Source organism: Bombus affinis, chromosome 1, assembly GCF_024516045.1.
Source record: "Bombus affinis isolate iyBomAffi1 chromosome 1, iyBomAffi1.2, whole genome shotgun sequence".
NCBI classification, from domain to species: domain Eukaryota; kingdom Metazoa; phylum Arthropoda; class Insecta; order Hymenoptera; family Apidae; genus Bombus; species Bombus affinis.
In genome coordinates this window covers 19,550,186-19,576,086 of record NC_066344.1, presented here as the reverse complement: position 1 = coordinate 19,576,086, position 25,901 = coordinate 19,550,186, and the positions used below count along the sequence as shown (strand labels likewise).

The 25,901-nt window shown below is 30.6% G+C and overlaps 2 protein-coding genes and 2 long non-coding RNA genes across 8 annotated transcripts in view; 1 reads left to right on the top strand and 3 right to left on the bottom strand.

The window, feature by feature from the left end:
• LOC126918242 (uncharacterized) overlaps window positions 1-25,901 on the bottom strand; it is a 487,823-nt gene that overhangs the window by 72,823 nt on the left and 389,099 nt on the right. The window lies entirely within an intron of this gene.
• LOC126918005 (uncharacterized) overlaps window positions 1-25,901 on the top strand; it is a 327,710-nt gene that overhangs the window by 79,633 nt on the left and 222,176 nt on the right. The window lies entirely within an intron of this gene.
• The window catches only part of LOC126918236 (uncharacterized), a 241,084-nt gene that overhangs the window by 2,300 nt on the left and 212,883 nt on the right, over window positions 1-25,901 (bottom strand). The gene's annotated exons all lie outside the window — the stretch shown is intronic.
• LOC126917559 (trichohyalin-like) overlaps window positions 3,286-25,901 on the bottom strand; it is a 132,976-nt gene continuing 110,360 nt past the window's right edge. The window contains exons 1-5 of one of the 2 annotated variants that reach the window (XM_050724534.1): window positions 22,789-23,075; window positions 19,347-19,606; window positions 12,886-15,463; window positions 9,111-9,273; window positions 3,286-3,965 (exon numbers count right to left, since the gene is read on the bottom strand). In XM_050724534.1, coding sequence (XP_050580491.1) covers window positions 3,696-3,965; window positions 9,111-9,273; window positions 12,886-15,463; window positions 19,347-19,602 — 3,267 coding nt within the window. In that variant the 5' untranslated portion in view covers window positions 19,603-19,606; window positions 22,789-23,075 and the 3' untranslated portion in view covers window positions 3,286-3,695. Of the gene's footprint in view, window positions 3,966-9,110; window positions 9,274-12,885; window positions 15,464-19,346; window positions 19,607-22,788; window positions 23,076-25,901 lie in introns of those variants that run through there. The other variant, XM_050724524.1, reaches the window with a different exon arrangement.

Genomic DNA, 25,901 nt, shown 5'->3' with positions numbered 1-25,901 from the left:
CCAGCAATTGTATTAATGTTTAAATACTTTATCTTCCGTTCACTCTTTACGCGTGAGACCTTCTGATACTTTGAAGTTAACTATTGAGGAAGTATAGATAAAGTAAGTATAAATAAAGATAAAATTCATACTCTAATCGAGGTACTGCATATTTTAGAAAAATATTGTTGTGCATAAAATTTACAACAGAAACTTTTCAAAGAAAAAGAGAATACAAACAATTTTGCTTCTATTCGATTAATATAAACAAATAAACAAGACTAAACATATAAAGATAATAATTCATTGTGTATCATGTTTTTCTTTTACCTTTGAAATAGCAACAGTACGTTAATTCTTCAGTGCGACGTCTCACTTATAATTACTGGACACCGGATTTGTAACTAATTATATATAATAATATATGATAATCACTATTAGATTGAGTTGCCAAAACAAATATCTGCTTAAATTTAATCTCTTTAATTGTTTTCATAAGAATTTGAATTTGCATAAATATTCGTAGTCTAATAATGAATCTACATAATTCTCTAATCTCATTTGTCACAAAATGCATTATATGTATATTGGAAGACTATTAAACAAATAGTTTTCCAAACCTTATTATTCTCTTTACTCTTCATATACCTTTCAGTATTTCCATTCGTTTCGAAAGAGCTTTCGTTTTGATTCGCTATAATACTCGTGCATGTTCGGTTATATTATACAGATAAATATGTTACTATGCTATAGCAAATTAAGAGCCTATCTATTATATCACATGTGAGAAAGCTGCGATAATATAGCTCGACGACTACGTACAAGAGGAAAAAAGCAAAGGACTTAATAGTTAATAACTTTACGTTTGTTAAACGAGAAGCGACATGCTTAATTGCGCGTGTGTCTACTATGCGAACAGATGTCGCATTTTTCTTCCCTCTTTCCCTCTCTCTTTCCTCTCTCTTTTCTCTCTTCTTTTTCTCTCATTCATACATTCACTCTATCTCTCATACTTTCTTTATATCTATATTTTTACATGCTAACCGACTCGGCACTGAAATTGGCGATTGTCCAATTCTAAACGATCAGTTACTCTCTGTTGAATATCGGCTCCCTCTCGAAATTGTATCGCGTTCTGTAAAGCATAGCGATTCCTGTTTCGTTTGATCCTTTTGTGGCGAGTCTGGAAACGATTTAATGGTCCCAGTATTGCTTATTTCGCATAAAACGTTAATTCGCTGAACGAGGTATTTTCATTAACCCATTAAAGACCGATGTTACATTACTGCAACGTTTCGTTTGACATTCTCTTTAGTTTATATTATCAAATTATCAAAATTATCAAAAGAAATTGTAGCTCTGAAAGAAAATTCCAAGGATTCCCTTAATATATTTTTCGTCACTATTTTAATAAATAAATAATCTTATAAAATGTAATTTTATTATTAATTAAGTTTTGTGAAGACCATGATAAGTAATAATGAGAGTATGTTATATTCATACAGATATAGATTATATAATTATAAAATATATTATATATTTTAAAGTTTAATATTGTCTTACTGAAAAAGGAAACCTGTTTTATTAACGAATTTGTTATGTTTGTCCCTAATTCTCTTTAGTATCTAACTAAGGGCAATATTTTTTGGAATATTTTATTATTTGATAGAATTTCATAATAAAAACGCTGCAAATTTTTCGAACCGAATATTTCTCCTTCCATATGGATTCTACAATTTTATGAAAAGCGAAATTGAAATATTTTGTATCACTATGGTAGAAAAATATTTATGTCAATTATAAAAATCCTTTTTCTACCTCCGATTTGAGTAATGGGTTTCTGTAATATATTATATCTATTACTTTAATATATTCTTTGTGTAATTCTCTTTACAGTACAAAAATTTACTTTATATGCAACAGTAATGTTTTGCTTACTCAACTTTTATATATTATTTAATTTTTTGATCTTTAATGGGTTACGAAACGTTTCATAGCTTTCGTTAGACCTGGTAAGTATTCCCAGCAAATACTCCAACGCTATGTCCTATAATTAAAAATCGCTGAAAATTTTGTTTTCAATTTTTAATTGCGAGAAAAATTTCTAAGTGGTGTTTGAAACTCTATATAGATGTTTCCAGTTTTCTCCGCAAAACGAAGTAATGAGAAGAGAAAAATGTCATATAAACATAAATGTTCATTAAAAAATTATTAAAGAAATATAAAATAACAATCGACCGACTGCCTGTTTGATAAAGGAGAGAAACAGATTAGTGACATTCATGTACTTGATATTTTCCACTTTTATTTCACTATTTCTAAATAAAAATGCAAAAACAAAATTTTTTACATTGACAATTTTTTCTAATTTTCTCTCAATTTCAGTCAATGCATTATGAATTCTATACATTAGTTTCTGAATTAATTCTACTAATTACTAATTCTTGTCATAGAAAATATGTTTTTAAATTCCATGTAAGTAGAATTATATATATAATCAGATCTACTGATTTTGGGTTAGGTTGAAAGCAATAATAATGTCCGTTTAATTACCAGATTTAAACAATTAAAGAAAAATTGGTTATTACTTTGTATTTCAGTTATAATTTTTTAATAAATATTTATGAGCTATAGATTCTATAAAACTTTTTACTTAGTTTTCCTTATAGAATATATTATATAGATTTGCTTCGTTTAGAAACCTGGGACATCTTTATTTCTCTCTGTGCTTTTATATTTTACGTTTGGAGCCTTTGCAAAGAATCATTTGTACCTAATACAATATTACACTATTTTTTGTTATTAAAATTAACTTGGAAGAATTGCAATACTCAGAAAATATATTTGAAGTGATTGCAACCATCGCAAAATTTCTGATCCATCGATTTCATAAGAACGCAGTGCACGGTTTCGAAACTCTTGGCGCATTTGTTCGCTTTGTTATATTTAAAAAGGCTATCATGCATCGTTAACGACGATCTAAAGAAGCGAGTAGAAAAATACCGAATCTATAATATAACTATAGGTAGAATTTACGATCTAAGAATACGAGAACAACGAAGAACAGGCTCTTCTTGCAATGTGCTACAAGTTATATTGAATAATTGAGTGGATCGAAAAAGCTGAATATTCTAATATAATTATAAACATAAATTTTGTATATATTCGTATATTTGATAGAGGTGTATATTTGTGTATATGTTAATATGTTAATATGTTAATATGTTATGTCAGTACATATATTAATGTACATTAAACATGTTAACATATTTGAGAAACTTAAGAAATATGAAATTGCCAATTTGGCAATTGCATAAACGTAAATCTAGACTAGGAAGAAGAAACTTTATTTTATACAAAATATCCTACGTATTGAATTTACCATGAACTTCCTAAGCCAATGGTATTATAAAAGAACTAAAATGAAAGGAAATGTATCTATTATTAATTAAAGATAAAATATCTATAATTATCAATATACCTATTATTTATCACCTATTAAGATTTATTATGTATTCGAAATTTCCATCAATAGGATCTTTTTACATAATTAATGCTGCATATAAAGTTGTTATTAATTATTCGATCCACTCGCAGTAATTCCCTTCAGTTTCTTAAAAAGCTAGAGACAATTTCTTGTAATCGATGCTCAAAAGATATTTGGATGATCCATAAAACCTTGGAACTTGGCACATTTCACATTCCACGTGTTTCCATTAATAAAAATCCTCTTCCTCGAGCTGAGCGTAAAATTTCCCCACCTGCTCCTTAGCGGCTTGTATAATGGAACCTTTGCATGGGTTAGGGTCCCAGTTAAGACCTGGACAACCCATGGATTCGAAACAGGTGACTAGACGATTGGTTTTCGATGGACAGCATTGAACAACCGCCCAAACACAGGGTGAAGGACTTTGTACAGGTGGCTGTCGAGTTGGTGGCGCTGGAAAGTTTGGCACTTTCACTCCTTCTTGATACGGATCAAGTCGCTGTGAAGAAATAGAAATCTCAAGTAGATTTATATACTGAATATATTATTTATCAGACTGCGGATTTTTATACATACATCAAAAATTTAAAGGGGCAAAAATGCACAGAATGCATATAGTATACAACAAATATATAAAAATTTCAAAATATAGTACTCGTTGTTATATTATCGTTATTGTAGGAAAGACAAATCTTTGTATAGATTATATTTATTTATTCGTATTCATAAAAATGGAAATTTGAATATAAATAAAATACGCTTTTGTAGCATGAATAGATATATAAAAAAATATGCAGAAATATATTAAGTACCTAGTCAAGTAGAGTACTCGTTATAATTTATAGTAGAAAGCACGAATCTCTATTTAAGTTTTATTTCTTTAATTGTGTCCATAAAAATATAAATTTGCATAAAAATTCGTACTCTAACCATCAATAATGTTTTAACTTGAATTATATTGAATTTAAATCTTGAATTTTAATAAAAATCGAGGATGTTTGATAGGGACGAAAAAGATTTTTGTTATGGATAATAATTAGTAGTAACCAAAAAATATTCACCACAGATAATGGTTATCAGTAAAAGTAATTTCTGTTATCAATACTGTCTGATAATAAATAAAAAGAAGTTTCATTATCGATAATGATTATTCGCGTCTAAAAATAATTTCTATCATCGATATAGGTTATTACAGGTAAGCAAAAAATAAATGACTATTTATAACGATTATTCATAGTCGAAATCATTTAAACTAAGATATGAATGCTTATATTATATTTTAATTTCTTATATTTTTTTAGTTTGGGTTATAATAGCTACGCTGCTATACTGTTTTTGTCAGGTAGATTCATATATTTTTTTATTTTATGAGCCGAACTATGTTCCGCATTATCCTATTTAATATCGATGTAATCAATATAGAATATATGGATAAAATTAGCTTTCAGTAGAATAGAACTATAGATTACGAAAGTGATATTTTGATTCATGATTACTCATTGATACTTACTCATTGTTAAGACTTTGACGTGTTTATATCAGCGGATTGTTTCTTAATTTATTAATCGGTAATTAAAAATATAACTAAAATAGAAATATTGTGCAATTAATAAAACAGAAGTGCATATAAAGTTATATTTCGCATCCAGTAGTTAAACATACTGAAACAATAAATTTAGCTATATTTAGACATATCTAGTATAAGAAAAGAAAACTGTATAAATTATAATCACTCTCCATTAATATATCTTGGGTTGTTCTTATATTTGAATAATTACTTATTCTTACCGATAACTCTGCATATTTTTGATATAATAATATAATAAGTTACGTGAATGTATTTACTTTCAATTATATAATTGACTCAATTATAGAATGGAAATTAATCTTCTAAACATATTAATTAATCCATTAAATTTTTTATGGAAATGTAGTAGATAAAAATAATGTTTTCTAATACATTGCTCTTATAAATTATTATAGTTTTATATAATTTAGCCCCACTGCACATTAAATAAAACAAGTAATTTTAAAGGATATAACGAGCAATTTTAATATAGAAATTAGAAATATAATATTGTATTTCTTCATCATCTATATCATCTATATTAACCATTTCGATAAATATTTACAAAAAAACGGAGTTACTCACGATTTCGATACTTCCTTAATATGTTGTCAAAATCACCACCCTGAATTGTGTTGTGAAGGTTTTAATGCGGAGTATGTATAGTATATGTGTAGTACAGTATGTATAGTATAATCAAATACGTGGGCGTGGGACGGGTCTGTCCCTTATACATTAAATTTAGATTTGGGTTAGCTTAGATTTTTTTCTGGATGGGAATGCAGAGAAAAGTCTTTTGTCCACGCTTTTACTTCATAATAGACATCAATTTATAATAACGAAATTAAATACAACGTTCGAATACAATGATCTTTCAGTATTGATCATGAGTCAGCTTTTCTGTTCACATGTCATAAGAAATCAATTTTGTTGGAGTCATAAGAAATATCAATAGCACAGGTTTCAGTAAGAAAAATAGATAAGAGCATTCGATTTACTATACACTCTACCAAATGCAAATGGTGTCCGAAAAATTATATACTTTTTAATAAACGTTTTTCAAAAATAACTTTTTCAATAAAAGGGAAACACCAATTAAAATCTTTAGAACACTACTCAGGGTGATGACCTTGACAAGATACTAAAAGATTATCGAAATCGGATATGGTTCCATTTTGGAAATACTTTTTATTAACCAATCTAATAAACCATTTCTATCAAGAGAATTTATGTACTTAGAAAGAAAATGCTCATTCATCTTCCGAGCGAAATATTAGTTATACATATATGTTATTATACATTACATACATTACATTATATACGTTACAAGTAAAACTTTATATCCGTGCAATGTAATATTCATTTAATTTTTTATTGATAATGAATAGCTTCAGTGTTTAATTTATAAGTAACACATAATTAATTGCTACCTTTATAACAATGGAGAGGCTACAAATATTCTACTATAAATTAGTACTTGCATGGGAGCCATATTGAATGCGGAATTATTCCACGTTTAACGATAGCAAGCTCCCATTACTAATCGATATCAACGATAATGATGCTCGTTTCGAAAGCCTACATATGTAGATATTAGATATGCAGATATTAGATATAACAGAAATGTACCGTTTCGGTTTCATTTCTCCGAAAACGACATGTTACAGAATTTTTGTGAGTTATGAAAACTGGATTTTGAATTAAGCTTTTATGGACATGATTATACCTGGAAATTATTTGCGCGTGAATTCGCAGAAATTCTTTAAAAGAAACAGTTTATCATTTGATATATATTCGTTAATCCCATTAAAAATGAAGGTTATATGGGAAAAATATAGTAATGATTTTCTAATTTCGCTATTTGGTGAATTAAAAATATACACAGATTAATATGAAATAATTAAACTAAATAGATGAAAATGAGTGATAAATACATGATGTTTTATAATTAATAAGTAGTTTTAGCTTAATAAATATCAGTCTGCATGACTAACTAATGTTATTAATATTTTTTAAATGTTCAATAGAATGATACAAACCAGATGTTAGTCCCAAAATCATAAAACAAGATGTTTTTGATATAAATCTGTTCTAATCGCCTACATCCTTCAAATATAACACGACATTTCTATTGATATTCTCAAGTACTCATAAATATAATTTCTATAATTAAGAAATTTGATCTTTCACTCAATTTTATTAAATTAAAAATTATATATAATATTCATAAAATATTAAATAAAACATTGCTAGGATTTCATTTCCACTACATTCTTATTTCACAATTGTGTAAGAAATTAATATCAATCTTGATTCAAATATAACGTAATATATCAATAAATTTATTAATACAACATTCAATGATATCATTTTTGTCAATGTTAAATTTATTAATAGACAAAATATTCATTTATAGTTTACAATTTAGAAAATTATTCTACAAATTCATAATATTTAACTATAAAATTAACCTGTACATGTTAACAAAATATGTAGAGGATATCTAATGGGCGATTCTAGATATTAAAACGCTGAAAGAAATTCTTATATAGGCATTTCGTCTGAGGTTTAGTTTTCAAGTTTTTTACTAAAAACTAGTTAATAAAATACTAATTAATAAAACAACTGATGAACCTCCCTCTATCTCACTCATATTTTATATATCTCACTGTAAGATCCACGAAACGAAACAAATGACAATCGGCTGCTTGTGACTTAAAAGTTAGCCTTAAACAGTATTTTCATTATTTTGATGCCTAGAATAGACATCAAATGTTACGTCCCTTGTGTGTTTTACAACAGCCTACATAAATAAAATTTTGAACCTGAAATAAATCTTTAATCTGTCGCTTTAGTATTACCTAACAATACCTAAATATTTAAGATATACAGGATGGTTGGTAACTGGTGGTACAAGCGGAAAGGGGGTGATTCTACGCGAAAAAAGAAGTTGAAAATATAGAATAAAAATTTCTCGTTTGAGGCTTTGTTTTCGAGAAAATCGACTTTGAATTTTCGCTAGAACAATAGCTTGGCCACCATGCTCTCCTGACTTAACTCCGCTTGACTTTTATTTATGGAGCCATATTAAATCAATTGTCTATTCTGAAGAAATCGCAAGTTGCGAGCAATTGAAAGAAAAGATTATTGTAGCCTTTCATACTTTAAAACAATCGAATACGTTAGAAAGTGTTCATAAAAATTTAATTAGAAGAGCAGAAGTATGTGTTCCGCAGAATGGGCAACATTTTCAGCAATTTTTGTAATAATAAACTTTATGATTACTTCATATTATTTCATTATGTATTCCTAATTTTCCGTTACGGCAAAAACAAGCTTAAACTGCGATAATATCCATCGAGACAACGATCTACAGTGAGACATGTTATAACGAGATGTGATAAAGTGCACGCGTACCGAGCGAAAATTCAAAGTCGATTTTCTCGAAAACAAAGCTTCAAACGAAAAATTTTTATTCTATATTTTCGACTTCTTTTTTCGCGTAGAATCACCCCCTTTCCGCTTGTACCACCAGTTACCAACCACCCTGTATAAAGCTATTGAGTTTCATGCATTAAAATTTATTTCCTAATATCTATTAGAAAAATTCGCACGAAACCCGTATTCTCATTAAATTAACACGACATTTGGCAATCCTTCCATATTTTACTAATTTTCAAAATATCGCTAATTGTCTACAGAGAAAATATTTTAAAGTTTCCTAGTAAAATTAATTAGTTAGCAAAACAATGTGTTATTTCCTTATTTGTTACTATTATTTCTTTAACTATTATTTTACCTGTTATAGTTCATCAGAAGTAGAAATCGGCTTTACTTTTTTCATTGGTTATTTTGGATAAAATGTACATGAAAATGAAATGGATCGTCCCGGATACACATGCAAAGCATGTAATGTCTAAATTCGTCTTTATGGACATATATCATACATGTACGAGCGCGGCAGGATAATGCAGAACAATTATCGAAAGTCGAGGATCGGAACGGCTTAATTCAAAAGCTTGGAACAATCGCTGGAACGTTTGAATTGGAACACATTTGTAGAAAGAGAAGGCTCACCGTGTTGATATCGAAACCCGTTCTCGATAACATGTTAGGTACCACGGGTTGGACTATTATGCTTGCGCTCACAGGCAACGCGTTCAGCCTGGCCTCTTCCTGCCGTCTCCGATGCTCTTTCATGACCCTGTCGCGTTCCTCCTTCTCCCTTGCTTCCTTTGCTCTGTGTAGGATAAAGAGACACGTTATATTATCAACATGACTGAAAGAGGAAGCTCATTGTGCACGGTGCGACCGGCCTGTTTGTTTCATTAACGTCGCTCGACTTGCAGCGCGTTAACTCACAGCCTACTAGCATGTTTCGCACGGACGAAATTTTGAGACAGTATTCTGGTTGAATATTTATCTTGTCGGTAGTCGCAGCCGCGACGACACGTAATGAATCTTACGAGACGCAATAACTGCCGCGAAATTGTGTCATCTTTTCAAGCTGTTATCCTTCAAAACCAATCTCGATGCATATAAGTGATACCACGTTGTTGCAATTTTATTGCACATTTTACGTTTTCTTTATGTTTGCAGTAAAGGAGATATTCGTGTGTGTTTTATCGCTAGAAATATAAAGTTATTGAATTGTACAGTATCGTTGGTGCGAAATTGCAACGGCGCACAGTGATTTAAACTGTTAACTGGGCAAAATGAAGTCATTCGAATTGCAAATCTCTTGGCCACATTAATTTCTTTATTTAGAGATTCCTTATCTCTATATATATCGTTTAATTTCTATTGGAAATAAATTACATCATACTTACATTCGTAAACACTAAAATCATCAGCTAAATTAATTTGTCTTTATTACCTTTTAGTTTCATAATTAAATGAACAATATAACTCTGATTAAGGAACGAGTCAGTTAATACATTTAAATGGTTATTTAACTCGAAAAAGGTCATCAGATTTTATGCCAACTAACTTCGTTTGCTTGAGATTCAGATGTTTGATATGAGATGTTTGTTAAATAGATCATTATCTAATTAAATTACTTTTATTTCAATAATATATAAATTGTTACTTTTATTTAAATAATTTTCAAAGATAAATGGATACATTCTAATAAAGAATCCTTAATGATATAGAAATTTAAAGCAATAAGGAATGGGAGATGTAGTAGAAAATGATTAAAATAATGATCTTCTCGCAATTAAACAGCCATTTTAAAATTCCGTATGATGTGACGTCGCGTGTTCATCTGCCGTTAATTGTAAATTCTAAGTAGCATACAAACCGGGATCCGATCACTGTATTCTATTAGTTGACTATCATCGAACTGTATTTCAGTAACTAAGTTACGTTGTCAAGTTATGTTAAACTAATTACATTTAATATACAATGATTTCCTTTGCTATTAATAAGACATTAATTTTAGGTTTCAGACTTTTGCAATATTTATCAGGTGAAATATTTGTGGCTTCTCAAGTTTCGATCGTGTTTTGAAACTTTCATTCAGATCTGTCTTGAAAAAATGAACCAGGGTGTTCAAGAAATGCTGGAACAAAGCGCAACGTACTATTAAAAACACAATCGAAATCTGATAAATTAACATATATCGAGACATTAATTCTTTCAGAAACGATGATACTAACCTTATAACATTATTACACAATTATTACATTTCAGTGGATATATGTATTTTTATAGCATTTATATGCTAATTAATTAGATCCAAGTATATTAAATTTCGTATCAATAATACTTTCGAATGATAAAGATGTTATATGTACTATAAAAATGTAGAAAATAATGGAAAAATGTTTCATTGGAAAATAAGAATATGTACAAATGCTTTATATAATCATTTATATAAGCAATGTTACTGTATGCAAGTATATAAAAAAAGTGTTTGATTTAATTATTGAAATTAATAAAATAATAATAATATTACTACTATTAATAATAATTAGTAATTAATAATAGTATTACTATAATTAATAATATTTAATATAATTGACAACATTAATATACTAATTAGTAACATACAAGATAACAAGAAAAGACAGATGTAATGATTTTTTATACTGGTAATGTTATAATATTTCTTAGTATCTATATACAAAGGATTTAAATTAAAAACGTACATATTCTTTGCATTTCTCAATGTACACAGCTCAATTGAACACATTTAATGACTAAAGAATTCAGAATTTGCACATACAATGTATTTTCCTGATCTGTTATAGACCACTTTACGTACGCGAGATTGTTTGCAAGAGTTCTAAGCAAATAGCAAATACTGCGTGTCGTGTTAGGTAGTTACCATAATGGATAATGGGACGATTGTTGAGGTACAGATATTATTGTGTTCTATTTTGCATTAGAAATTAGAAAATTGTTTTATCGTCCACATTGGTAATTTTGCAAATTGTTATTGAATATTTCATTTTCAACTATGATTAACTTATGAATGCAATGTATATATATTAAATCGAGTAATAAGTTTTTTTCGTGTATGTTTCAAAGGGCGTGGATATGATACGTTATAAATTATAACTGGAAAGAACATCGATTTAGAACTTTTAGATTTTATAAAGAATGGTAAATCGACTTGTAATTTAAATTACATTAAAGTATTAATATAGCATAGTGTGTATATGAAAATGTTATTGATTAATTTTAAGAGGAATTGAGCTAAAGATGTAAAATGTCTGTATAATATTTTCTTACTATATTCACATTGGTAGTTTTGTCTAAAAATAAGTTTTATCTAGAATTTATTATGAATTAAATTTAGATAAATTAGGATCTCCATAAAAGCTAGTTTAGTTATTACGAAGAAAATATTTGCACCAAAAATTATTTGATATAAAAATTATGTATGTTGTAATTATAAATATAAAATGTATACATAGTAACAAAGACAATGACTGTTATATTAAAAATCGTAGATGTGGACTTGGTTACATTGTTAAAGCTACAATAAAAATGATAGAAAGGCAACTATTTTAGCAGGAAGAATAATATATGACGGCGAAAACATTTTGAAACTTAAGTTTTAAAAACTATATGGTGGCCGTAGTGCCATAAATATTACCAAGAGGACCAATGTGACGCAACCTGCGAGTTCTGTCTGGGGTATTTATCGCTTAGGAAAATCTATTGCGTCACAAAATATTCTTGATAGAGCTTAGTAACTCAGAATGTGATGTTTATAAAGACAATAAATTAGGACGTATCTTATTTTCCGCACTATGTGTGAATATCACGAAAGATTAAAGCTATAAAATAATTTATTTTAAATTTTTAAAAATTCTAAAAGAGATTTTATATATATGAACCCTGAACTCTACATATATAATATAAATTCTATAGTCATAATAAAAAATCTAGAAGAGAATTTTTAATTTTTGCGAATTTATCTATATCTAAATATGTTATTCCATATTTATATTTTTTCTGATGTTGTGTAATTTTGACTTGAGTTTATTTCACATACTTAATAATTCTATTTATTTCTCAAAGTTTTACTTGATTATCTTAGTTATTTCTCTGAACGGAATGATTATAACATAATAGTTAAAGCTTTTAATCAAGATCAAAAAGAAAAATCACAAAAGTCCACCGAAATCAAAAGTATTTCTAATAATATTATCGCATATTAAATTCACTAATGTGATCATACTTAATAAAATAATTCTTATAAAAGAGGTCGGATGTCCTAATAAATAAACCTGTTGAATTAATGAAATTTACCAATTCGTCATATTATAATCTAATATCTAATCGCTAAATTTCTGACTATCTTTCTCTTTGTTCATTTCATTACTTGATATCCTCTTACCTTCGCCTTTCAGCTTCCAGTTGCCTTTTCTCTTGCTCCTGTCTTTGTCTCTCCATAGCTCTCCTGGACTCATCCAAAAGTAAATTGGCTGGAATAAGACTCGTGTCGTGTCTACCTCTATGCTCGTCGAATCGCCTACGAGGCTCATGCCTTGGTCTCGTCCTTTCAGCTTGATTTCTTCTGATCTCCGCTTCCCGCAGCTCTTTCGCATTTCTCTCCGCTTCTAACATCGTTGCTTCTTTCCTCCTTCGTTCCTCCTCGTATTTTCTTGATTGTATCCTTCTAACCTCTGCTTCTCGCCTCAAAGCTTCTTTCCTCAGCTGCTCCTGTTGCTGTCTCTGTCGCTCGAGGAATTCTTCCTCTTCGATCGTTCTAGTTGCTTTTCTTCTCGTATCATTGTAAGCTCGTGGATCGATATTTGTCGGTGCTGATGGACCATGATTTTTTCTCCCGGTCTCTGGACCTGGATATCTCGGCCGATTATATTGTCTAGCTTCTTCTAATTTCCTTCTATACTCCATCCAGTTTTTATCAGATGATCCGCTGTCTTCCGGAACACGCACTGGTTGATTTCTTCGAATGTAATCCTGTAACATACGTTCTTCTTCGAGTCTTCGTCGCTCCTTCTCCTGCCTCCATCTGTTCGCTTCTTCTCTTTGTCGATCTATCGATTTGTTGAAGTTGATCGGTCGATTACGTTGAATATACCCATCTAATTTTTGCTGATGTTCTTTTTCCTGTTGTTCTCTCATTCGTCTGTCTGTTTCTGGATTATATAGTTTATTTGCGTTCGGACTATTTCGCGGAGAGTACAACAAATTAGATGGTTCGTTTCTGTCTTGCTGATGTCTTCTTCTTTGTTCTTCTTCCTCTTGTTTGCGTTTCAACGTCCACTCTCTTCTCCTTTCTTCTAAGCTTTTTCTATCCTGTTCTTGCTGTCTTCGCTTCATCTCTTCCGCCCACCTATTCTGCTCTCTCCTACGTGATTCTTCTTCCTGTAATCTTCGTTGACGTTCTTCTTCTCGTCTTCTTATTTCTTCTGCTTGCTGTCGTTCTCTTTCCTCCTCGTAAGTAGGAGTCCGTGTCGGAGAATCTTCGTATCTTCTACGAGTTTCTAGTTCTTGCATTCGACGTTGCTCCTCCAATCGATTTCTTCTTGACTCTTCTTCCTGTAAACGTCGTCTTTGTTCTTCCTCCAGATGCCGCCTGTTTGACTGCTGCAATCGCCACCTCCTTTCTTCTTCTTCTCTCTCTTTCTGCTCCAACATTTTCTCGTATTCGTTCCTGATATTTTCTATGTCAGTATTTGTTTGATTCTTGATATAATTTCGCCTTTGCGCTTCCAGCTGTCTTCTCCATTCCTCTGCTCTTTGTCTTCGTTCTTCTTCCTGTTTCCTCTTCTCCTCTTCTCTTCTTCTTTCTGCATAATTCATTTTTCGTCGCTGATTCACTGTCTGCAGCTCATCGCTAGTCGCTACCCCTTCGTTCTCTCCGAAACCCCAAAGACGTTTAGTACGTTTCCCGTTTTTGTTATCCAATTGTTCAACGTCAGAATCTTCGAACCACAATATCTTACGACGATGATTATCTCTCAACGTCTCATCAACGACGGACCTCGTCACACGGTAATCGTCTCGCTTTCCTTTATTAAAATGCGAAACTTCGGCAGTCACCTTCTTTTCTTCCATCTTTCGATTTCTTTGGCCATCCGACAAGATGGTCGATTCATTGCTCGCGCTAGACTTGCCCAAGTCTCCGCGAACAGGTAATTTCTCGGTACGTCCTTTGTCCTTGTGAAAATCCGAATGAATAGTTGCGTCCATGTCGCCTCTACTATGCTTGATCCTCTTCGTGGTAGTCTCCAATTTCTTTAGCTTCAGCAGCTCGTCCATCTCTTCATAGTCTTCCTCGCCAGACAGCTCATAGTCCAGGTTCAAGGATATCGGAGTTACATCCGCCCACGGATCCACCTCCTTTGGATTCTTATCTTTACCGGGGGAGTCTATCGATCTTTTTTCTCTGCTGTGATCAGGTGCCTCCAATCCCTCACAACCCACCTGTAACTCTGGCACTCCTCCTATACTAAATGGGTCCGTATTTGCTGGAATCTCTGTACTAAAGTCATCGAACGAGTTGGACTGTTTGTGAAGTATATTCAAACTAGTAGCTTTGTACTCGGGCGTTTTAGACTTCCAATTCACGTAGCTAGTCTTTTTAGGTGCTTTACTTTTCCCTTTCGATGGAAATCTCGTGACAGGCGTGGGGCTCAACAGAGGCTTCACTCGGAATACGTCCAATTTGTATATTTCTACGGAGCCTGGTCCTTGATCTTGGAACGTGTCGTCGGCTACAAAAGGGTCCTCCAATTCGGAGGGAGGAGACAGCTCACGCGGCGCTGATTCGAGATCTTTTGAGTCTCTACTATCAGCTTTTTCATCCGTGAAATCTTGACCGGCAAAATTACGCGGCTGCTTATCTTCGACTAAAGGTGAAAAATTGTCACCGGAACTATTCTTTGATCGGCGGAGCAGCAAGTCATTTTTGAGATATTCGGTCCCGTGGGATTGTCTCTGGGGGCCTGGAATGTTGATGTATGAGTAAACGAGGGTTATTGTGAAATGAGGTTACGTCTGGCTTGTGATCGGGTTAGTGGGGAAATGTTGGCATCCTTAAATTTTGACATTAGGTCTATTAAGCTACTTAATATAGCTTGCGTTTTGTAAATGTAAGAATCTTATTTTGTAAATTAAATGTAACCTTAAAAGAGAAAAGATACGTAACTTGATATATAAGAGTAACTTGAGACTTTTCAAAAAAAAAAAAAAAAATATATATATATATATATAAAGAAACAAATAGAAGAATATTTAGAAAAATAAATTCTCATATTCTTCTATAAGTATAAGTACAACTTGAACATTATAATAAATGGAGAATATTGGAGTCCTATTATATTTTAGTAATAAAAAATAGTCTATAGATGTTAATGCTTAAGTATCTTATTTTTATACACAGTGATGAGACAAAGTGATTAAAAATTTGAGGTTAAATGATACTCTTCAGATTCGGAGGAATAAGTGTTGCTCTATATTTTCTGTCCTAATTTGTCCGTGTTAATTAAAAAATACGACAGGACAATTAATTGAAAAATAAATTATGTATACCTTTGAATATGTTAACTTTAAGATACATGCTTATTACGTCCTGTTTCTTCTATTTGGAAAGTTTTAAACCTTCTTCTCATTACTTTGTACACTATACAATATAGAGTGATAATAGTAGTACAATCCGATAAGATGTGATTGTATATGAAAAAATAAGTCAAAGCAAAAGAAAAAAATGCCTCGTTCGAAACTCAGTTTTCTAGAAAATGGAGTTAGAAAATTTTGTCAAGTATACCAGAACTTGGCTAATTATCGATTGAATATGAAGCGGGTTATTCTACATGCAAAAATAAGTAAAAATGTGGAATAAATTTGTTCTGTTTAAGGCTTCATTTTGAAGAAAATAGAGTTTGAACATGCCAGTTAAGAATTGGAATTTTGCCCGTATAATAAATTTTCAAATTTAATTTCCGCGAAGACAGAGTATTTTATGAAAAAATTGTATTGCACATTTTTTACCTCTCTTTCCGCGTAGAATAACATCCTGTTAATTATTTTATTTATTCCTGTTCAGTCCGAAATTAGTCATATTCAAATTTGCAATATCGATTTTCTCGAAAATAAAGCCCTCTATAGGAAATTCATTTTTTTGTCACTGCTATTTCCACTCACCCTGTATGCATATAATGTATATTAAGAAATATATAACAAATTTCAAAAATTAAAAGTCATTTGGGGTAAAATTCATATTTAATATGCAGTATGTTCATAATAATAGTAATTATTACTATATTTTAAGAAATTTTAAAATGCAATGTAAATAATAATTTTAGAAAACCAAATATTTCATTAAATTTCCCCATTAATTAAGTGAAACATGTCAACCTTGCTTAGAATTTGAAAGTACATTTTAAGTTAAAGTCTATAATGAGTTCAGATGAGTGTTTTAAATCATAGTGACCTAATTAATCACGGTAAGAATAGAAAGTAATATTCTAAAAAATATTTCAAGTCATGTAGATTGTAGTAGTTTTCTAGTAGTTGTTTCAGGGATTAAATAACGTTAGATTGAAATTATAATGCACTAAATAACAACTTTGCATTATTATTTATAACTTATGTAACAATTAGATTTCAAATTGAACGTGCAGTAAACAGATACTCGGCTGTAAATCACTCTGTGAAAAATCTAGATGCTATGTCATTTCAAGATTTTATATTCACTGTCTTCACTGTTAATTTAGAATAACTATGGATATTCATGTTTTAAACTGTTCTCATTAAAACTGATTTCAGAGTTGGTGAACGTACTCCCAAAATAAATGAAGTTTACGCGCACGTTTCACAATTATTAATGAAATAAAAGTATTTTATGGTTAGCGAAAGCTTAACGCAATGTTTACCATAAATATTTCATTGCAGATGTATTTTTAAAAATAACTGTTGATCGTTTTATTACAAGCCGTTAAATTTTATAATACCGTAATAATAACATTAGTAGTAGTAAAAATAAAAAAAGAATTCAGAAATAAAAAATTGGATTCAATAATAAATATTAATCGCTAGATTTAGTACAAGATTAACAGAAGTAAAAGTTCACAATATTTTTAAAAATAAATTTTGGCTTAATATTGAAATGTTAATAAGTGATTCTGTTCCATAAGAAATTACAAAACATTTTTTAAACTGTTATCTCGAAAAATTTTGTTTAATCGTAAAGCACTACTGTATCATAAAAATGTTACAATTCTCTCCAAATCAGTGACATTTATAAGAATGTTTTTCATTGAAATTTATATTTTTAATCACTTTTTACCTTATCAGAAATAGAAGAAAATTATAGAAAAGCTATTTGTATGAGTCTCTCTCAGAAATTTCAGTCCAAATTTTAGTTTCATAAATAAAAGTCATCTAATTCATTGCGCTATATAGCCTCTAATGCACCTTTAATAAAATAAATTAAACAGCGTTAATTTTGTATATTATTATAAATTTAAAATACTAATGAAACTTGACGTTAGACTTATCCATGGAAATATTCAGCGAATAACCGATTGAAATTGCTTCGTTTACATCGTTACATGCATAATAATATAGTGACTTTTATTTATTTGATGTATTTGCAGTGATTAAAACAGGAAAACGATGATTATTTAATTAGAGCTTAATGTAATGGCCCGTCAGCACTTACGCTTTTTTATCTGAACTATAGTTCATCGGGATTTTCCCAAATGGTTTACCACGATGCTAATAATAACAAAATTGCAGAAAATATCAGAAATTAATTAAAACTGTAAATTTAATAATGAAGTCTTGATACATGACTTCGTTTCACCAGATCCAACAAAATTTTTGTGATCTTGAAGAACGAATAATTAATTTATAATAAATATTTTAAGAAAATTATACTTTTTTCGTTAATAGCTCGTCTCTCGTCTCTTGTTATACAAATATCATGCATAAAAATATCCAAACGCGCACATTTAAAAATTAAATCAAGATAATGACACTGTAAATGTTTATGCATGCATAAGGAATTTAAAAGTACAAAAATGCATGCAATACGCATAATTTATAAAAACACGTAATAATGAAGATAAATTATTATTAGTCAGATTACTGGTGTTTATACAATTATGGGAAATTTAAATGTACAAAAATATATATAATGCAATAATATACAAAACTGGAGAAAATATCTATGATTGATTGCTGCTACTATTTAAAAGACGAAAACATACCTAAATATTTATAGGTTCTATTTCCTTAGGTGTATCCAAAAGATATGAATTTACATAGATATTTGTAGTGTAATTATAATGCTTAGTAATTATGATATTTTTTTATTGCGAATACATTCTTAAAAACATAAAATTGCAAAACATTAAAGTCCTAAGGTAATTACTTGTTCAAACTACAGGTATTCCCCAACTGTCGTAGTAAGAGAAAAAAAAATAAAAAGAAAACGACATTTCTATAAAATCCATATCCACGAGACAACGATCTTAGTAATACCCAGTTACAATCGAAATTATCGAAATAAATTATCGCGCAACATAATGTTGCGGCAAAGAGGCTCGACTTTTATTCCAGCGATGAACGGTGTCAAGTAATCGCGGTTCTGATTAACTTGCATCGTGCTTATCTGAATCATACCGTAAGAGAACTTCATTATGCGTCCCTGACGTTTGATTCTCAGGGGCCGTTATATCAGAAACGAGCATGTTAACCAGAACGACATATTCCCCTGGCGTCAAGGTCACTGCTCTGTTTCTGCCATGCAGGGAGCGAAGAGAGAGGGAAAAAGCCCAGACAGTGACAGAATTAAATTGCTGATGTAACGAATGCCAGACGTACCATTAGTGATGTTTGCCGAGATCAACCTTCGCGGGCCGATCGAAAGGTCGAACGACTGATTCTCGCCAGGATTCTGATCCTTCCAGTTCGGTTGGCCCTCGACTCTTCGATAAACTCCGTGTTGCTGGTACTGCGGGGGCAAAGGGGTGTATTGATCGAGGGTAAGGCGGGAGGGATAGTGGCTAACTGTCCCCACCACATTCGCGTACACCGCCAGCCAGACCGTGGCCAGAACCACCGTCACTCCTGGCTGCATTCTCCTACAATCAAACGAATATGTTCTTCGTTATATTTCTTTTTTTATTCAAAACGCTCGACGTCCTCTTCCTTCATCTCTTTCTTTTTCACTCTTTCATTCTTGTTCTTCTAATAAATAAAAAAAAAAAAAAAAATTCTTGTTCTCTCCAGAGAGAGTAGAGCAGAGTTGTGTATTATACGTATTATTTCGAACAATTATTTACATAAGAACTTATCATTTGTAACAGTCATCGTAACAGCTATTTATCCACACAGTTCACTATTATTTATTCGAATAGTGATATACGAAGAATAATATATTTGTAACATATTTGTTTTCTTTGTGTTGCTGTTCGTTTTTACGGGTATCTGTATATGGATACATTCAGTACATAATAATCGGAGACAAAAATAAATGGACACGTAATGGAAATAGGTATCAATGAAATTCCCATACGTACAGCTTGTTTGTACAAAGATGTTGATGTTAATTATTTAGATACTAAATAACCTATGTACTATAAAGATATATAATAAACAGAATTTAAGTGTATAATATTGGTACTAATTCTTTGATTGATACTTACTTCTACTACCTATGCGCTTATCATTCCTTACCATTCATTAATCAGAGAGCAATAAACTTTCTATTTGAATATTTCAAAAGACAGAACGACGATTGAACGATAAAACTTGTGATATGGTATATTAAAATTTTTATCTGAATAAATTCTAATACCAATATGTAAGTTATTCGAATAATATCTATTTAGATAAATTTGTCATACGTGATCTTTTAATCGTTTAGATATTTGTTCATTTCTGTGAATAAAATTTCGTTCCTTATTGTCATTCGTTATCTGTTATCGAAATAAAATCTTACTCAGTTCTGCACTAGAGACACATGAGATAGTTCGATTCATATGGTTCGCTATCGCTCTAACAAACGCGGTGAACCGAGTTGGAAACGAGGACATTCTCGTATTTTTACTACGATTTCCAGGTTCGCGAGAAGGGAACGGTTTAAACGTTTCTGTCTTCTGGAGACGGTATTACGCTCAGTTCTCTTCCGCTTCGAGAATTCTGTATCCGCGCGAACGAAACGTGTGAGCACTTTGCATCCGATGAAAATTCTTATTAGGTATTCGTGTCACGTCAAAGGAGCATTTCGGCTATTTCTGAGGAACCTCGGGCTTGATCGGTTTTAATGACTGCGATATCATACGACAGCGTCACTGAATTTTGATCGGACGAAAAATGATATGTATTTTCCACATATCTTTTTTCTTCTTTGTTTTCTATTGTTTCTTTTCTCTTTCTTTATTTAGATATGAGTTAGATTATGACTTGAATGAAAGGATAATAAATTAGGTAATGGGTTTGTAGAAAGATTTATCTACAAGTATATTGATTTTTATGCTTGAAGAGATTGATTAACATGTTGGAGGCAGGCGAGTTTTATAAAGCTCGCAAAAGGATCGATTATCGCGTTTGCACGTCCTATAACACTCGATTGTAGTGGTAATTAAAAGTTAATTGGCTATTCTGTGGCCGCTGTGATTAGTTATTAAACGGGCGAACAACCTTCCGAGCGGAAATAGGGGATAATCGTTGCAGTGCGAGAGACTGTTCTTTTAGGCATAAACGTTGCAAGTTACGATGTATAAATTCAAACCGAGATAATATTACATGTATATAAAATATACGTGCAGGCGTGCGCGTGTGTGTATAACTCACTGAAAGCAAAATTAATAATAATGAATTAAAATAAACTTATTTTGTGAATATTAGAATATTATGTTTAATCTAAGATAAATATATATTTTATTGAAATATGATATAATTACTATGATTATTGAAATATTAGATTATTGAAGATTTTAGAAATATTGAAATATTATTTACGACATATAGCGTAATGTTTATAATAAGTTTAGAGCTGTTGTTTTATCTACCTTTACTAATAAATATGTTTAAATTTAGTGTTAACATATATTTAGTGAAAACATATATGTATAACATATAAAATGGGTAGATAGAGCGTATAAGTAATCATTAAAATTATGTTACTATTGTACTTTCGTAGACATAAGATGTGATAAATAACGTTGATATTTATTCCATAATTTTATTATTTCATTTATCTAACATAAAATTAATCTATTTAGATTTATAAAATTTATAAAATTATTTTAAATAATATCAGTTATTATTATGTGCAAAAAATTCAAAGCTTCTAATTGAGCATGATAAATTTTATTTTTTATCTAATATTAATAATTATTGTATAATTTAATTAATAATGTAATAAAATTATATAATAATTACAATTATTACATTAAAAATGAAATAAGGCCGAATAAGTTTGGAAATTCATAAAAATTTAATAGAAACTGCTCGTTTCTATCAGAATAAATAATTTTGAATAAATGTTAGATATGTATAATATACTGAATGTCTATTTTATCGGGAAATTTTAAAATTTTATCTATAATTTAAAAAATTATATATTTGCGTCCGAGACTTTCCCTGCGTTATTTATAATGAATGAATAATCATGAGCTGGTAATAGCTAAAATAAATTAGTTGAAAATAATATGAAACATTTTATTCATTACCGATTTATTCTGATATAACTTAAAATATCATTTATAAAGTGTTATTTAACACTTCTTATTATTAATTATATAAAATATCATTTATAGACTGCAGATGTTTGTGCAAATTAATATTTTTACAAGTACAATTACAAAATCGAGCTCAAGCAGAAATTTATTTTACTTACCAAATATTACAACGAGCACTTTACTTAAATATTTTATATATTTTTATACATTATCTCATTAGGTAAAATTTTGCATATTCAAATTTTCCATAAACGTATAAATATCCGCACTCTAATCATTTACTATAACGCATTACTCGAACATATTAAACCATCAAACACATTACATGTATTCGTACATTACTTTCCATTAATCACTTCTCGAAATCAACGATTAAGAAAAATCCAAAAAGTTCTTCCCTCACAACATAAACAAACAAGAAACTTGTTACTCCTCTCGTACCAAAGAATCTGTTTCACAGATTCAACCACCACTTAATTTCGGCAATTTCACGAACTTCATGCCAGGAATGACAATGATCGTGCGTATACCTGACACCATGACCTTTCTTATGACTTGTGTTTCGATCGGTTTCATACCGGGTAACGAGATCACATTCGTCGGTGCACACGAATGCCAGCTATCGATTTCGGGACACTCGATTGCCTCTCGAAGAAGCCGTGCGCTCCACGGTACCTCTTCTCTTGGGTAGGGTTCTCCTCTTGTCGCTTCTATCCTCGGGTTGCTTTAGTTGAAATTCTCCGCTTTGTACGCTCGGGGCTAAATCTCTCCTACTGGCCGGTGGAAAGAGAAGCAACAATTGGCTCTCGACGCGTTCGAGGTGAAGGCGCAGAGGGATCAAGTGATCTTGACATACTGTCGCTGCCAGGTCGAAGTGGCTAAACTTAACGCTGGCCCGACTGCCTGTTGGCTAGCGACGTGGCGGCCCTCGCGCGAAATCGCGCGTATACAATGCTATACTTCCGGATAGTGACGTCAGATTCGCGAAGCCCGCTCTGGGGTCACTGGCAATTTCAAGTAATTGTGGAGACGTTTTGTCATCGACGCCAGGAATGCCTTCTACGACGGTACGACGCAACTACTTTAAAACCGATGTCTGACTGTGAAAATGTTATGCGATACTATAGAAACCAATATCGACTAGTACTTAACTATTTGAATTAGTATATTTTTTATCTGTTACGAGATTCCTTGTATAGTTTATAGATGATTAAAGAGTGTGCATTGCAAACAACAATAAGGAGGCAGTTCCAATATTTACATTGTATTTATTGAAAGAGGAAAAAAAGCCATATATTTCATATTCAAAAGTACAAAAGTTTATTACTTTATATATATAATAGAATAATTGTTGATTAAATGATAGCCGTAGGAGATCAACTACTAGATAATTACACTTATAAAAACAAAATGAATGCATTTAAAGATTGAGTGCATGAAATTATAAATGTTAACGAATGGTTTTAATCTTTTTATTACAAAACACACATCTTCCTTTATAAAATCCATTAACAATTAACTATAAATATCATTTTGGATTTTAAACTTTCACGACGTTTATTAGATGACATATTTATAGTTCCGGTTTCGATCGTATTTTTAATAGTACGTTGTGTTTTGATTCGTAAACATTCCTATTGGAAACACGATTAAAACCCGAAGAATCACAGATAGGTCATGTAAGTATCGTCTTTTACATGAAGCGAAAACTCAACCGCTAAATGATATTTTTTAAAATAATAGAGATTACTAATTTTTATATACATATAGTAAACAACATCCTAATTGAGGATTCTTAAAGATCGTTCTATTTCTTCTTATATGTTATGGTATTCATCCCGAAAAGCATAGTGATTAACTCTTAAGAATGCCATAGAATGCCTTCCTTAGTGCAATACATACTGCGTGGGAGGTCACAAAGATCGATTATTTTACTAAGGGGAATTTTTTGGTAGAGTTTTCGCCAACCTGGTGGATGCCTAAGAATATACATATAGCCAATGGAAGAGATATGCATACTCATAAAATCTGTTAAACGATAAAGTTTATATTTTTTATATAGTAATTTCAAAGATATGTAATGCCCAACAAACCGATTATTATAATAATGTTACTGCTTTCCTTGTTTGTTTTTATTTGTCCTGCACACTTTGTCCAAGGGTAATAAGTACGGATTTTTAACAGAATATTATACCTTACAGAAATTTTATATTAAATAAAAACGTAAAATGTTCCCAATTACTTAGAGATCTAAAAAAACATGTTTTACACTTTGCGCCGATTGCCGCTTCCCTTCATAGTTTGGTAGTGTAGGGATTTGATATTTTATTCAAGCGAATATCAATTCAATATTGTTTTTCTTTTTTTTATATTTGTAGTATTAAATATATTATATAAAAGTAGAAAAAAGTAGTAACAGTACAGTAGAGTAGGAAGAAGAACGTGTTTACAAAATTTCATATAAATTAAAATTTTAAAAAGCAAGTTCTCAAAATACACTCATCGAAGCCGGAGCTTAATCTCTAATTTTTAACCTCACTGTATCATTTCCATCGACTATCTCTTATTGGAACATTTATATTTAGTCTTCCACACATGTTTGTATTTTTAAATCATCTCATTTTGTTCTATTAGTATACTGGGAATGTTTGTACAAATTCATATCTTTAGAGAATAATTCATGAAATCAAATCCTTACAGAAAATTATTTTACCCTCTAAATATTATAACAAGCATTTTATTTTGCATATATTGTACTAACATACATTTTTGCACATATATGTTTACATATTTAAATGTCCTATAATTATGTAAACATCTGCAATCTATTTGTTAATACAGTATATCACTACGCCGAATAGGAAACAACCTATTTATAACGATTATCAATACATAAATTTTATCAATCAAAATTCTGTTTACCAATGGATGACTCTATGTATATATCTTGGAATAAACGAGAAACGTGGAATTAGTTTATCGCAAACCACTGTGAGTTTTGTTTATTCAAGGTTATTAAAAGGGGAATCCCCAGAGTTTGTTTCCTGTGGCTTAGCTAGACAATGATTGTATGTGTATATTCATTACACAGAGATAGTACTGACGAGAGGAAAGTAAAAAAGAGAAGGGGAAAAGACTAGAATGCCAGAATAAAAGAGCAAGAAAAGGACAAAGATCCCGTCATGAAATCTAAAAACATTCATCCATTGTTCCGCCAAGGACGAAAATGATTGAACAATACACGGAGACGTTATTTAGACGTAGTTATGAATGCAGTTATTTAACACATCGTCGACCTCGCGAATTGGACCCGATTATATGCTAGCCATTACACATTTTTTGTAAGCAATGTGTAGTAACATACTTAGATTTAAACATTCATATATCTTATACTTTATATTTTATTTGTATTTGTATTACGCTTGATATACGACTTATATACAAGATACATGAAAGTAAAACTACATTACACAGTTCAGTATTTTATTAAAGTATGATAACATGTATGCATATGCATTTATAGAAAATTTGGAGGTACAAAATATATAAAATATTCAAAATACAGTACTTGTTATAGGTAATAGAAATATTTGTATACATTTAAATGGAACAAATCTTTGTACCAACTCTGCTTCTTTATTTGTGTTCATAAACACGTAAAGTATAAATATCCGCAATCTAGAAATAATAT